The sequence below is a fragment of the Barbus barbus genome (assembly GCF_936440315.1).
Source record: "Barbus barbus genome assembly, chromosome: 45".
NCBI classification, from domain to species: Eukaryota; Metazoa; Chordata; class Actinopteri; order Cypriniformes; family Cyprinidae; genus Barbus; species Barbus barbus.
The window spans coordinates 5,855,115-5,871,227 of NC_136723.1; the positions used below are offsets into that span (position 1 = coordinate 5,855,115).

Consider the following 16,113-nt stretch of genomic DNA (forward strand, 5'->3'; position numbering starts at 1 on the left):
GTATTTATATATACATAATAAATATACACAGACACACATATATTATGTAAACAAAAACGTTTATTTTGGATGCGATTAATCACGATTAATCATTTGACAGCACTACTTTTTATTAAATGCAATTAGTTGAACTTTAGTGAGCTTTTTTGACTTCAGTACATCTTCTGTAGTTTCATAAATATTACTATTGTCTTTGAAATATGGTTAAAGTGTACTGATGAATGTCCATTTTTGTATATTTGTACATTATTTATTTTATTTTTAATTTGTATTTTTTATTATCTGTGTCCTGTTTCTGTCATTCTGTCGCACTGTGGAGCTACTGTCACTAAAACAAATTCCTCGTATGTGCAAACATACATGGCAATAAAGCTCATTCTGATTCTGATTCTGATTTTGATAAGCACCTGTATCATCGAGGTTTTCGAGGCTTTGCGCCCTCCTCTCTTCTTGACTCTCTTCTTTTAAAGTCGACAGAACTTCCTGTGAGGCTGACCTACACAGCTGGATAGAGTTCTTCTTCCTTCTCGAGGATGCACCACGGAGAGCTAAAAGTAAAAACAAAGAGGGAAAAAGGTGAGATGTAGTATAGCATTTTAAATGATCCTATTCCACTGAAAATAATAAAAAAGCATTAAACTTACGATGACTCTTTTTAAATACTGTGGTGCCCATGAACTTCAGAAATCTGTCAGCATAGAAATTTGGTCTATGGACAGATACTGTATCCTAGAATGCAAAGTAGCAAAGAGCCATAAATCATGATAATGGTCAAACAGAAGTATATAATACATTTAATGAAAAAAAGAAAAATACATACGCCATCATGCACAAGAGCCTTCCATGAGTGCTCAACCTTCTTTATAAATCTGTATATAAGATAGAAATGTTCAATATTCAAATTTGAAGTAATCTTTAATGAAATAGTAATTATTCTCATCTTTGTCAGGTGATTCATACCTATAGGACTGCAGGATATCAATGATCCCCAGAAAGATCAGCAGCTTCTCATCTTTGTGTTTAGCAGGGATGCCACCCAATCTAGAACAAAAACACATGATTACTTCAAAACCAATCCAAAGTCAGTCATAAAATATATTGGAAATATTTCAGCAACATGATGGAAATATTTTCAGCTTTTCAAAATTAGTTTTATTTCGTATATATACGGTAAAGATGAATTTATTTGACCAAAAATACAGTAAAACTAGTAATATTGTGAAATATTGTTCCAATTTAAAATAACAGTTTTCTATTTGAATATATTTTAAAATGTACCGCTGTAAATGTATTTTCAGCATCATTACTCCAGTCGTCAGTGCCACATGATCCTTCAGAATTCATAATATTCTAATATCATTCATCATTTCTGATTATTAGTGTTGAAAACAGTTGCGCTGCTTCATATTTTTGTGGAAACCGGGATAGTTTTATTTTCAGGATTCTTTAACAAATAGACATTTCAAAAAGCAGTATTTATTTGAAACAGAAATGTAACAATGTCTTTTCTGCTGTCATGTTCCCTTTTGGTTTCACTTTCGTTTTCATGGACTTTTAGTTTGTATCACCTTGCTTTCATGGGTTTTGTTCCTGTTTCCTTTGTTCTATAGTTTCCACAGTTACTCGTTGGTTCATTGACTACATTCACTTGTATCTTGTTTACTTCCTCATCAGCCTGTGTGTTTATACGTCCTCAGTTTCCTCAGTCCTTTGTTCAGTATCGTCTTTGCATGTTTTGTGTAAAGCTGTTGCAGCTTCTTCTGCTCCTACAGTACGCTACTGAATAATGCTCTTTTGTTCTGTTTGTTAATAAAAGTCTTTACGCTTAAAAAACTAAAAACTAAAAATCAAGCTCACTGAAGACAAATTAACAGTCACTTAAGAATAAGAAAGTAAGTACAAGCAATAGGACAATAAACTACAGTAGAACAAATAAATAAGAAATGCTACATACATTGTATAATCAAATGTATAAAAACACTACATAGTCTTCACTGTGTAAATAAAATATATACTTCTTCCTATTAAAGTTTAAAAAGTTATTTTGTTATTCAATTAACACGAATGACAGACAGCAGGAATATTATGGCGCTTTTCCACTGCATGGTACGGCACGGTACGGTTCGGTAAGGTTCACTTTTCGGGGGTTTTCCACTGGGTACAGTACCTGGTACCTGGTACTTTTTTCAGTACCACCTCGGATGAGGTTCCAAGCGAACCGTACCGTTACCAAAACGTGATGTGTAAACTCTGCTGATCACTGATTGGCCGGAGGAAATCATCACTGCCTGCGTCACTGATCTTGCAATATGAGACACAACAGACCCGCTAGATTGAAATCAGCACAGCCAGCGAAGGATCGAATGCACCGGTTTTGAATGAGCGCAACTTTTTATAAACAACCAAAAAATGGCTATTTCGTTGTCTGTTGAGGAAGTACAGATGTTCCTCTCGTTGATAGCCGAGGAGCGGATCCAGCGAGAGCGAGAGCTTGATGGAGCGACGCAGAATGAAAAAGTTTTTCAGGACTCACGGCAGTAGAGGCGGCACAACTATAACACATGAATAATCCTGTCCACTCTAAAGCGGTACTAAACTGCAGTGGAAACGCAAACCGAGCTGAACCGAGCCGTGCCGAGTCGTTCCACGCAGTGGAAAAGCTCCATTAGACTGCTGTTACTTTAAGAGCTGCCCGGATCCAATATATTGTTACACATATGTTTTCTTTCTCAGCTGTTTGCTTTCACCTAAGACATAAATTACTGTGTTTATGAGGTTCTCTTTCACTGCTGATTGTGTTTCAATGGCTTAAAATCACTTGTTTTTAAACGGCAATGCTTAAAAATGCATGCAAACTATACGTTTTCGTGACTATGTAGCACAGCAATGCCACGTGAGCGTGTAACCGCGATAGTGAAGATAGTCCAAAATCTCTACCAGTTGAAAAAAATTCTACTGGTTAGTTGTTAGTTGTGTCTACCAGTATATCTCCCACCCCAACATGATAACTGCCACTTTCAATCTATTTAATGCATCCTTACTTAAAGTGGGGGTACAATGCTGTTTCGTGCATTCAGAGTTGTTTAAACTGTTAAAGAGTTGGATTCTCATGCTAAGCATGGACAAAGTTTCATAAAACTATTTGGACGAATAACAGAGTATTTCTGTGCCAAAGATCTTCCTTCCGGGTTCGTTCAAGTTTCGGAGAGTTTTTTCAATCGTGGCTCTTCATGACGTAAACGAGGGGGGAACTCCTTTTATGGGCATTTCTCCCGGAAGAGCGCGCCCACGCACGCATCGACCAGAGCAAGAGCAAGAGCGCGCACATCAACGCGCTTCATCCGGCTGCACTGCAAGGGACTCGCTCGGGAAGAATGTCTCTAAAGAAGTGTGTTTTTGGTTGTAAGGGAAAGATAACCTTGTTCAGCTTCCCAAAAGAACCCAGCGTTACGTAAACAGTGGATGCAGTTTGTTTTTCAGGGGCAGCAACGGAGTTTCTCAAGTGTGTTTGTTGACGAACGTTTTATAAACAAGGCTCAGTTCGACGCAGGTTTTTCACATCGTTTGATACTGAAAGATGGAGCGGTCCCAGCTTCCCGTTCATGATTCAGAACTGCAGACGGTAAGTGAAAAGGCATCAAATGTCTGTGTTTTGTTGGTGATCGGCGCCCAAGTGCTCGCCTCCAGGAGCTCGGCTGTTTTCGGAGAGAATCGTAAAGCTTTATCTTTCTTTTATAAATATGATAAAACTAAAGACTTGTTGGTGATATGAAGAATGCAATACTACTCCATAGGTACTCAAGATTAACATGAGATTGGGTGAAAGCGTGTGTGTTATGTCCCCTTTAATAAAAATATTAATTTCTTTCAAAACATATTTCTGAGTCTGACCCCAAACATTTGAAGAGTAGTGTACATACAAGTAAGTCTTTGAAGGATAGATTTTTGGAGAAAGGGCTTGTGGTGAAAGTTTACAAAACAACTTTGTCTTTAATTTCTGTATACTCTGCAAACGGAGCAGCTCCACTCACGTGTCGTCATCGGCGTCAGGAAGAGGCTCGCCTGCTTTGCCGTCTCCTTGAATGGACTCACGGGCTGTGGAGTACAGGACCTTCTGCCCACCCTGGCGCTTACTGTCCCCTATCCCGCCTCTCCCTCTCAGCTTCCTGTCCAGAACATGGATGCCCAGCAGCAAACTGTAGTCCATGATTTTAAAGCTTTCCAGCACCTGTGGAACAAAGTAAATGCAAATCACAACCACATATAATACTGAAGAGCTCTTCGGCAATCAACAACTCGACTCACCCGACAATCTCTCTGCAGAGTCTTCATTAAGGCATTGTACGTGTCTGCGTCAAAGTAAAGACCTTCATGCATCTCCTGGAAGTCCAGATCTTTAAAGGTCGGGGAGGGTTTGGCATGCTCCTTGCGGGACGCTCTGCGTTTGTAAGTAGAGCCCTTTAAGTCATATTTGTAGTGCATTTTCAAAGAGCGAGGCAGAACGTTGTTCATCACCACCAATCGGATATTAACGCCGCCACACTGAATACAGTACAGCCCGTAAAACTTCGGTAAGAGGGTCCTCGGGTTCTGATTCAGATTCTGAAATCAGGAAGGACAGATCAGTTTAGAATATTAGAAGAGCTTACTGGTAAATTAAATGTAAAATTGTTAGCATGCTTCATTTTTGCGACGTTTTTAAAAATGATTTATTTATTTACATTTTAAACCGACAGGCCTAATATATATATATTTTAGGGTAGTAAGTAATTGTGCTGTAAAATTATTATCTGTAGTTGTTTTCTGTAATAATAATAACTGTAAATATGAGCAACTGAATTGAGACGGCAGTGTATAGTGCAGTTTCTTGCTTATTATTGTGGTGATTGTGTGTCTCACCATGTAGTAACCTGGAAGCAGCTTCTGCAGAAATTCAGCTTCTTTGTGCTGCACGGTCTTTATGATAAACTCATCATCACTGGTTAAGTAAAACCATGAACTACTCGCTCCGGGGTTTGACAGCTCTATCAGAGGTTCTTTACAAATAGAGTACTGCAGATGAAAAAAAAGATGCATTATTAATGTAGATTCTACAGAAAATACAAAAGCAAGTGCATTTGGATCATTTTCAAATAGTTTAATTTCAGTGCTGTTATTGCTCACTAAATCTAAAACTATTTAAAACATTAATAATTGAAATTAAGCAGTTTTATATATATATATATATATATATATATATATATATATATATATATATATATATATATAGGCCTATATATACACACACACACACACGAGTCAAAGTACTAAATTTACTACAAATTGAATTAATATAAATTAACACTAAATAGAATGAAAAAAATAATAAAAATGTTATATGAAATATGAAAATATATATGAAATATTATAGAAATATGACTAAAATAATATTTCATTTGTGTCCCCATGACTTTGCCCTAATATCATTTACAGGATGATAAACTTTATTTTACATTATTTATAATTGATTTGATATATTTACTATACATCCAATATTTATTATATGGTAATTATATTTTTATGGTAACTATTTATTTTAAGGTCCAATTCTCACTATTAACTAGTTGCTTATTAGCATGCATATTACTAGCATATTGACTGTTTATTAGTATCTATAAAGCACATATTAACGTTTTTCTGCATGACCATATGTTAGGTCCCTTAATCCACCACATACCTGAATTTAACAACTAGTTTACTCACTTTATGCAGCAAATTAGGAGTTTCCTGAGGAAAACCCTTTAGTTAATAGGGAATATGTGTTCCCTATTCTAAAGTGATACCATTTTTATTATATATAATGGCCTAATGGTTAGAGAGTGGGACTCGTAATCCAAAGGTTGCGGGATCGAGTCTCGGGTCCAGCAGGGATTGTAGGTGGGGGGAGTGAATGTCCAGCGCTCTCTCCACCCTCAATACCACGACTGAGGTGCCCTTGAGCAAGGCACCGAACCCCCAACTGTTCCCCGGGCGCCGCAGCATAAATGGCTGCCCACTGCTCCGGGTGTGTGTGTGTGTGTGTGTGCACTTTGGATGGGATAAATGCAGAGCATGAATTCCGAGTATGGGTCACCATACTTGGCCGTATGTCACGTCACTGTCATAAAGTCATTTTAAATAAATAAAACATTATTTATATTTAACATTAATTTTATAATTTCTTTCACCCATTAGCATGTCCAATTTATCACCATTACATTTTAATTGACATTTTTTGAAAGCTCAGCAGTAATTTTATATATATATATCAGGTATATATTTATATATTTTTTTCTTCACTGTTTCCTGAGAATGATCTGCTCACCATCTAGAATTTCATGATTCTTGACAGTAAATCATTTCATCATCTTTCATGATTGTATTAGTAACTCTCGTGTGGTTTCTTGGTCTTACCAAATAATCGTCTGGTTTAATCCCAAAGAGCTCCCTAAAGTAACGGAAAGCCAAGGGAGCATAATTTTTAAAGCGAAAGTCAGGGTAATGGTGAGCTGGAGTCAGATTACTGCCTTCACTGAAAGACATAAATATGTGACACAATATTTAATAACTGTGTTATTAAAAAATATGTAGCTCTGTTTCAAAACCTATAGTGACTCTATTCAGCATTGTTAGGAATCAACCAATTACCAACCAATCACAAATGATATTCAGCTTTAATAATTAATTTTGCAGTAGATATTAAACAAACTTCTACAACAGAACTGTTGACATTTGGAACATTGTCATTGTATGGAGTCACTGTATCTCAACGTTTGAATAGTGAGTCTATGGCAACCACACATTACATCTGTCAATACCTCGGGAGAAAGACGCTCTCAACAACGTAGAAGTCTTGCATGAGAACATCTCTGTCTGGTTTGGAGGTCATGTTGCCGACTGTGTACCCGATGCCGAGCTGGATGGCTCCTCTCAAGGCTTCAGCTGTGGGCTGGAGACAAAAACACACAGAAAATGAATGTAAAACAGCCTCAGATCATGAGAAAATACTGACACTTACAGGAAAAGCAGTCATCACTCTGCAGAGATAACGCCATCCATATCAGCACTAAAAACACACATGGGAGGAAGTTTGAGGCCTGGTTTTACAAGAAGTCATTTACTGCTAGAGTGTCACAATGAGAGCAAATAAATTGCAATTACTTAGCAACGCCTCAGTAATCACCCACAACAAATCATGACTTTGATGCCTACTGCAGAAAGTGTGCAAATACTGTCTTATTAAGCAGCTACACTATCCCTCCAAAACTAACTGTCATTCACAACCTCAATCATTTTGAAGAGAAATCCCGGACTGACCCTACATGCATGTAGATCAAAGGCCTAAACTATTAAAAAGATGCATTATGATTATATTAGAAATACTGAAGTATATTTGATTGTGCTAAAGTGAAACTATTGCAAGTTTATATCAGGTTCACTTTAAATAGCTTGCATTTAAAGAGCGATATTATTCAAAGATCCTACAGTCCTCATCAATAGTGACATTAAAACACATTTTAGGCTTAATATTAAGAAATGTGTATTGTGCAATAAAGAAATACTCCAAATAAAGTGTAATTATAATTTTTTATATCTGTAAGTCTCGAGCAATATCAGTAGCCCCCGGTTTCACAAACAAGGCTTAAGCCTAGTCCTGGACTAAAATGTAAATCTGAGCTGTTTCAACTGAAATAAACTTGCAATGAGTGATCTTAAAACATGTCAGTGCCTTTTTTTGTCTCAAGATGCACTTTCTATGGCACATTTATAAAAATTACTTAAATGTCCTAATTGAACAATGGCCTAATCCTGGTTTAGTCTAAGCCCTGTTTGTGAAACCGGGCCTAAATGTGTTAATAGATTTTAACTATACTTATAATGAAATAAATGTATTTTAAATATATTACTTTTTTACTAGGGTTAATATTAATGCTTTATATATAATAAGAAACATATTTATTTGTCAGTCAGTCAAATTATAATTACTTTATTATTTTTTATTTTTTAAATTATTTATTATTTTAAAAAATCACATTGTAATGAGAATGAGATGTTGTGGAGTTTTTATTTTTTTTATTTGTGGGTGAAGATATGATATGCTATATGCATATGCATACATAAAATATGAACATATCCATATTCTGGACATATTCTTAAACACTTTTTGTGAGATTTATACAATGCACACATTTTTTTTCTCTTAAACCTGTCCTTTTTTGTTCCAGCTATTTGTATACAGGAAATGACAAAAAATTATTTAAAGCCTACAAGTCGTTTTGTGGGCAAATATCCATTATGTGAATTTCCTAATATCCCTAATATCATGGGGCTCCTGATGTACGGTACACATGGCATGACACACGGGCAAAGTGTGCTCACCGTTACATAACAGTCAGCAGGAAAACAACATTTCATCAGAGTGGGATATGCAAAAATCAAATCCCACTAAATCCCAAAAGACCTTACAGCACAAACGCTGCATTGTGCCACAGAAAAATATGTTGGGTCGAGCAAAAATAATCTATTGCATACAAAAGCCTCAAAAACGGACAGAATAGAGCTACTTAAATGTGTATGTTCTCCTTAAACTTAGTTTATTAACTCATCTATGTGTAGCTGAAATAATTTTTCTGCTTCAGCCAGTAATAAATAAAATTAGAAGTGGAAATAAACTAAATAATTTCATCGGTTGATCATTGATACAAACAGATAAAACATTGTGCTATATTTTACACACCTTTTTGTGGTCTTTGCCCCCAGTTTTTTGAGGTCTTCCACCTCCGGTCTCGTCTGCCGTTGAATTCATCTGTTATAAATATACAAAATACATAATTAGAATCGTTAAAATTGCAATATGAATGTCTCAAGGCACCAAAATGATCAAATGAAAATAATAATAGTGTACTATTAAAATAAGAATATGCAAAGGTAACTTCAACTGTGAGAACTGTGCACTTTATCAAACAGGAAATGAAGTCATGTGATGTTCCTGTTCTTGGTAGAACTCAACGCTGCTGATGCAAGAGATGCAACTCTAAAGCAACTCAAGTTTCCTCCTGACATGATTGAAATGTTTCAGTCTGACCGTATCTGAATGAAGCAGCATATGCAGGATATAGTTGCAGTTCTGCTTAGTGACAGTATGTTGATAGCAAACAGAGGAGGGAAAACACATGCAAAATTTAATACTTTTCCAGTGCTCTATTCAAATGAAGCTGTCAATAGCCTCCAGGACCATAAAAGCTGTTTGTCTGTATGAGTGAATGTTACTAAACATGTCTGGGTCTCATTTCACCAAAAAGTGGGGGGATAAAGTATTCAATTTTAGATAACAAATCTGTTTCACTGATTATTAATATTTGAAAAACTACAATACAAATCAAAGTCATGTGGTGCAACCAACATATAGAAACATGCAGGGAAAAAGCCACGCCTGAAATACTATAGCAACACCCTAGCAACCACCCAAAACACCTTTGCACCTTGTTGATGACTTCCTTTTCTTTATGCAAAATAAAGTTTCTTACTTTTTTCATTCTGATTTTGGAGTGAAATACAACCCAGACAAGTTGTCAGCAGGTTTTGGGAGATACGTAAACACATAAACACGCATGCTTAACTGTATACACCACTTTGGCCAATGTTGTGTTCAGAACTCAAACCTTTTACACTCTCAGAAAAGTTATACCTTTCGGGGTACTGACCCTTTTCACTTGTGCAGAAATTTTAAAACACCAACTATGCATCTTATTTACCCCAAAACGTTTCATAGTAGTACTTTAAGTACCATATTACTACTATAAAGTACTGATATGCACTATTTAGGAGTAGATAAAGTACAAAGTTGTCCTTTTACGTGTACTTCCCCAGTGACAAGCTGTTGCAGCCTTAAAGATAAACATTTTGCACCTTTTTTCTGTCAGCTTGGCATTTTCCTTACCTTGTAAACCGCTCTGCTGTTCATTAGAAGTTAGAGTCACTGCATATCCAGCTAAAAATGACTCCAGGCGTCTAGTGCAGGAACAATAAATAGAACATGAGTAGGTGTCAGGGGTCTGTCAGTGACTGATACTGAAAGTGAAAGACATTAAGAAAGTGCACAAGCAAAGGAAATAGAGTGCTATGGAGAACGTAAACAAAGACGGAAAGAATATGTTTATGATGAAAATGGAATAAGTGAGCGTTTAAAGCTATTTATATACACATTAAACACATGGCAAGCACTGTGTGAGGCTCAATCGTTCCAGAAATGACAGATCACATGCCCACACGCCACCGAATGTTATAAAACAGACTCTACAAGATATTCAAATCCAACGGACGATGAGCACAGCCTGTTTCCTATTAATAATCTGATGGCAGAGCCACTAAACAAACGTTTCTCATGACGATGCGGAACCTCTGTTAGGAGAAAGAGTTCCTAGTTAGAAAACATCTCAAAGCATCACACAGCATTGCAGGTTTTGATTAGTCTATACAGGCATTATTTGATATTGAAAGCTCCTTCGTTGATGTCAACAGAACGTAAGATCCCATATTTGGCTTGCTAATAAAGATGAGAAATGAGTTGTACATACCTCAGCGACACTAATACAATCCAACACAGCAGCTAGTGGCTTAAAGTTTTCCGTACTGACCGGCTCCTCGCAATAAACACTAATATCAAAGTAGACGGATTTGCAATTAATCAAGCAATCTTTCCTAAGACGACCTGGTCCTCAAAGTCCCTGCCCACAAAATAAGCAAACAATCGTGGCTGTAAGTACGTAAGAATCCTGATTCTTGAGGCATGGCCTGCAAGGTAGGGAGGATATTGCTTAAGGCGCTATTGTTTTCACGGCTTTGCTGATTTGCTCGTATCTGTGTCAGCGCTGCGGATGATCTGTTATACAGGGCACAAAGCTATACACATTGAACTTTATTATACTTTGTGCATTATAAACAGTAACCTGAATTTATGACCAATTTCAGACATTCAACATTGCTCAGCACTGAATCCAGGATTTTAAAATGAACGGCAGGCATAACTAACCATTGGGATATTAAAATGGTTTTCTCTTGAAAACAATAGGCTACATAGTGAAAATTACAGTACATGCAGTATCTAAAAATGCAAATAGAATCACAACCATAAAAAAGTAGTAATATCAAAATAATTATTAGTACCGCATGCTACAGACACAGTATGAAGTGCTCTTTTTCATCTGAATATACTAATACTTTCAATTCATGCATAAAATGACTTGGATATGCCTCTTCTACGATGTGCATTTTTATTTAATTTATTTTGATATATTTTTTAAATTTTGGGGGACATGAAGTTTAAAAATTCCAGGGCATTCTAATGAAGAAAAAAAAGGCAGTGTTTTGTTTTATTTTTTTATTATTTCCATTGAGTGCAAATAGTGATAGATGCTATTTACACTAAATGGATTCTATCTATAAGTGAAAATAGCAGTATTGTCTTTGCAGTAAGGTAAATAGTAGCATTAGTATTGTAGTACATTTCCGATCTGAAATGGGATGGGAAAAGGGAGAAGAACGAGTTTGAACCCATCAAATTGTCAATTGCATCAAAGGTTTCCGCCATACACTTTCCTCTTTATGCCACTACTACTGTTGTATATCAAGCGACTTTTGTAAAGTTGTCTATTCCAACCAGACACTGGTGGACAGAGTTAGTGTAAATAGCCTCTGCCAATAAACTCTTAAAAATAAAGGTGCTTAAAAGGTTCTTCACAGCGATGCCATAGAAGCACCATTTTTGGTTCCACAAAGAACCAATCAGTCAAAAGTTCTTTAAAGAACCATCTCTTTCTTACCAATTTATAATCTGAAGAACCTTCTTTCGCCACAAAGAACCTTTTGTGAACAGAAAGGTTCTTCAGATGTTAAAGGTTCTTTATGGAACCATTTAGAAAAATAGGTTCTTCTATGGCATCGTGAAGCACCTTTATTTTTAAGAGTGTAAATATGAGTTCGCTAATCTTTTATTATTACTTTAAAAAACAAATTCACTTCACTGCTTGCTTATTCATAGTTGATCAGCTTGGTTGTCTGGCAAATTAAAGTCATGTAGTGCAACCAACATATAGAAACAGGAAAAAAGCAAAGTTCTAGCAACCATAGCAACACCCTAGCAACAGGAATGTAGGATTTCGGTGATGGGAGTGGGATTCTTTCATTTTTTTACCACTATGTAATATCCTAACAACCACTCAGAACACGCTAGAAACCACATAGCAACGCTACTTTTAAGAAAGTCTAAAATCTGTTTCCTTATCGGTATTGCTTAAGTGTTTTCACAGCTTGAATGAAGTGTTATACATAAACGAGTGTGTCACAAGCTGTTAAGGTCGATGTAAGGTCATAAACAAACAGTTGCATAATAAGCATAAACTTCTTAAGGATCAGACTAGCTAAAGAAATGTTGATTTATGTAACAAGAACTCAAAAAAGGTTATCTTTTTAGTTATCTAAATTTGACTCTCAAATCAAAATGATATGTAATAGTATATAGTTAATATTACTGTTCCTAAAAGGACTCTATAGAAATAATTAAAGCTCAGAAACGCCAAATGGTCCGAGGCTTTCCCAGTTTAGATTTCCCGACCCCTAATTCCAACTCCCATGACCCAATGATTGCATAACTGCTAACAAGCCAGTACATTATATGTATGGGTAGACTTAAAAAAGCCTATCTATAAATCTCTCACCACAACTGGCTAGACGGACACATAATTGGACATTTTCCAGGGCAGCTGTTCTAAAACCTGGATGTTCTCAAGGATCTAATCGTGTTTTTCAGACAGGGAACACAGAGTTTGCCAGAAATAAGGATATTTGCAAGCCAAATCACAGGACGGCAGGATCAGCAGGGCTGAACTTTCCTCAAATCCTACAAAGTGCACAATAACCTAATTCCTAATAACCTAATATCACATAATCATTACACCCTAACACCCGGCCTGGATTGAAACAATAGGTCTTTATCAGTGGAGAGGCGTGGATTCGCGCACAGGACTGTTTGCATTTGGCGTGGAGTGAGGACAATGCAAATGTCACATGAGTCATGACATCAACGATCACATGACCCGCTCAGATCGCCTCTGTAAACATGGGGCACCTATAAAACAGAGCACTAGCCTCAGAATTAAATGGAGGACAGTGACCAACACAGATATGATGATACTAATGATACTAATTACTAAAGCCATAGTGTAAATAGGAAAGGATTTTCCATCCAGAAATGAGATGGAAACAAAAGCAGCTTTGCTGTGGCAACTATAAATACATTTATTGCATACTAAGTATAGTTCACATCTATTAACATATTTAATGACATATCGCTTGAGACTTGATGTAACAATTATTAATTAAACTTTATTTGGAGTACTATTTGTGCACAATGCACATTTCTTAATATTAAATGTGTTTTAATGTCACTACTGATGAGGATTGTATGATTTTTGAATAATATCGGTCTTTAAATGCAAGATATTTAAAGTGCACATGAAGTATACTTGCAATAGTTACATTTTAGCACGATCAAATATACTTCAGTTTATCTTTAGTTGGACGTCAGCATTACTTCCACACAATTAAAGTGCACTAAGTACAAAATTAGTTGTTTCAATTTAGTATACCTGTTTAGTTTACTAAAAGTACAATTGCAGGTTATTTTTTATTAAGCACTTAAATATGTAAATGTATTTCTAGTATACTTAGCAAGATTTCAAATTGATTTTAGTATATTTATTTTTCACTGGGTCATGCATGGAATTCAGTGCCATCCATCATCAATACAACATGCATAATCATATACTTGTACACTCTTAAAAACTATTTTTGTGTTCCCGATAGAAACGGTCAGTGAACAGTTCTTAAGACTTTATTTTTTTTCAGAACCATCAATGCCAATAAAGAACCTTTATTTTTAAGAGTGTACGCTAACAAAGATATAGATCCATATATTATGCCTATACTGTATATAATACATCCATCCTTGAAATATATGACTGTTTAAGCCTACAGAGATGATCTATATAACTTCTAATTCCACTGTAAAAAGTGAAAACATGCAATTGTTACATATTTCTACTTGATCTGACCCTTAAAATGTCATTGGAGGTCACTAGTTTGGTTGATTCAGCCATATTTATTTTATTGTATTTATTTATTGATTCTAAACTAAATACAGACACTTGATATGAAATGTTATCATATATATATATTTTACAGTAGTCGAAGTTCTGCTTTCAAATTTCTTGGAATGATTTTGAGTGAAATTTGTGTAAAGTAAATGATAAATTAGGAAATTCTGTATGCGTCTCATTGGCTGTATTACCAAAGACATGCTGTTATGACAGGGTTCCCTGGAACCGCTGATTCTGGTTGCTCAATGGCTTTCTGTGGTCATATGCTTTTGTATAATGACGCTAATGACCATTGTCCTACGAACAATGTTTCATGTCTTTCTGTGTACTTCCTTTTTAGCATAATAAAAAGAATATTAAATAAACATTTCATGTCTATATATCAGTATTTATTTTATAACCAGAGTAATAATAGTAATAATATATAGGAAGCCATTATGACTAAATGCTTTATTTTGTGTAATAACAGGTTGACTGAACCATATCCTTTCCATTTTGGCCATTTAAGTGCTCACTCTGCCTATTGACAGCTGCCTTTGTCACTGGATAATATAGTGCTTTTTTAAATTTTTTGATAAATAATTGATTAAATTGAGATATTTAGATAAATTGTATTATACACAATGCCAACCATCAGTCACCCTGCTCTCTGCATCGACCATTAAAAACCTTCAAGTTTGAAGATACAACCTTGTATTTCCAGTCTGTGATGTATCATTCATTTCTTTAAACTTTTAGCTGCATAACATGCAAAGTATCCGAGGCTGGTTTGAGGAAGTACATCCTTCTCTACATCTAAACCACCTTCCCTCAGAACAAAGTGCAGCCCTGCGGTTTAGTCATTAGATGTTTAACAGATAGTGTTAATATATACATACAATATGAAAGCAAAGCACAGTATTGGTGTTAAGCGACACAGAAACCCCCAAAATAAACATATGCGGTTATATTAACATTATGAGCGTTATGAGCAAAATATGATTCTCTTCTCTATGATCTTTAAACCGCTCATATATGAAACGCGAATGTCAGCTCGTAACTACATCAAACAAAGCATTAAGCGATATGGAATAAAAAAGAAAAGTATCGGGATATTGAGCTTACCTTCAGTGTTTTTCTGAGAGAGAAAAATGTAGGCTGTTAGTAAAACATGTATTTCATTAAGTCATGATTTGTTTCTCAGTGCCATCTGCGAGCGTGTCGAGCTTTAGTTTGACTGTCAAACTCTCTCCGCCCACGCGCACGCGCGCACCGAGCGCAGAGCGCAGCATATACATATTAAACATGTTTTCAGTTTAGCGAGGGAAACAAGCATTGTCAACGACTGAAACCATGCACTGAACACTGAATATTTATTTATTTCTTCTGAATGTTAAAAAAAAAAAAAATCATGAAGGACATTCTGAATTTCTGAACATTCTGAATATATATATATATATTTTGCTCAGATCATGTCTTTAATGTTAAATACACACCAGCTAAAAGTTTCAGCACAGTTTTACGGGCGTTTTATACAGATTTGTAGGCTACAGAAGGGTCACCTAAAAATGGAACTGCAAGGTCAAAAACATATATTTATTTTTTTACAGTAGCCTATAAACACCTACATGTATAAACAGTGCAATTTGGTTTGTAACAAAGCATCTGAAAGGCAGACACTGTCACTGAAATTAGTTTTAAAGATAAGGCATTTCAATTTCAGGTTCATGCATTTGGCCTGTCACTGTGTACATTTAAATTCATCCTAATGATCTAATTATTAATTATAATGATGATTCATTCAGTCTGACAAACATTCATAAACTCCTCAGTCAATCACTGAACTCGATTCGACTGAAATAGGGGTAGATCTTAAATATTTCAGGAACAGTTTGCGTATTCGCACCTGAGTTCAGAAAACAGCATCCACATCACTCGCATGAATCAAATTCTGGTAGCA

At 35.7% G+C, this 16,113-nt stretch overlaps 1 protein-coding gene across 3 annotated transcripts in view; it reads right to left on the reverse strand.

Moving 5' to 3' along the window:
- LOC306863855 (phosphatidylinositol 4-phosphate 5-kinase type-1 beta-like) overlaps positions 1–15,403 on the reverse strand; it is a 17,049-nt gene extending 1,646 nt beyond the window's left edge. For 2 of the 3 annotated variants that reach the window (XM_079407414.1, XM_079407413.1), the window contains exons 1-12: positions 15,279–15,403; positions 9,959–10,029; positions 8,756–8,824; positions 6,837–6,967; positions 6,433–6,550; positions 4,900–5,052; positions 4,306–4,602; positions 4,032–4,228; positions 961–1,041; positions 821–869; positions 645–729; positions 408–548 (exon numbers count right to left, since the gene is read on the reverse strand). In XM_079407414.1, coding sequence (XP_079263540.1) covers positions 408–548; positions 645–729; positions 821–869; positions 961–1,041; positions 4,032–4,228; positions 4,306–4,602; positions 4,900–5,052; positions 6,433–6,550; positions 6,837–6,967; positions 8,756–8,824; positions 9,959–9,982 — 1,345 coding nt within the window. In that variant the 5' untranslated portion in view covers positions 9,983–10,029; positions 15,279–15,403. Of the gene's footprint in view, positions 1–407; positions 549–644; positions 730–820; positions 870–960; positions 1,042–4,031; positions 4,229–4,305; positions 4,603–4,899; positions 5,053–6,432; positions 6,551–6,836; positions 6,968–8,755; positions 8,825–9,958; positions 10,030–10,595; positions 10,754–15,278 lie in introns of those variants that run through there. The other variant, XM_079407415.1, reaches the window with a different exon arrangement.
- Between the last annotated feature and the right edge of the window lie 710 nt (positions 15,404–16,113).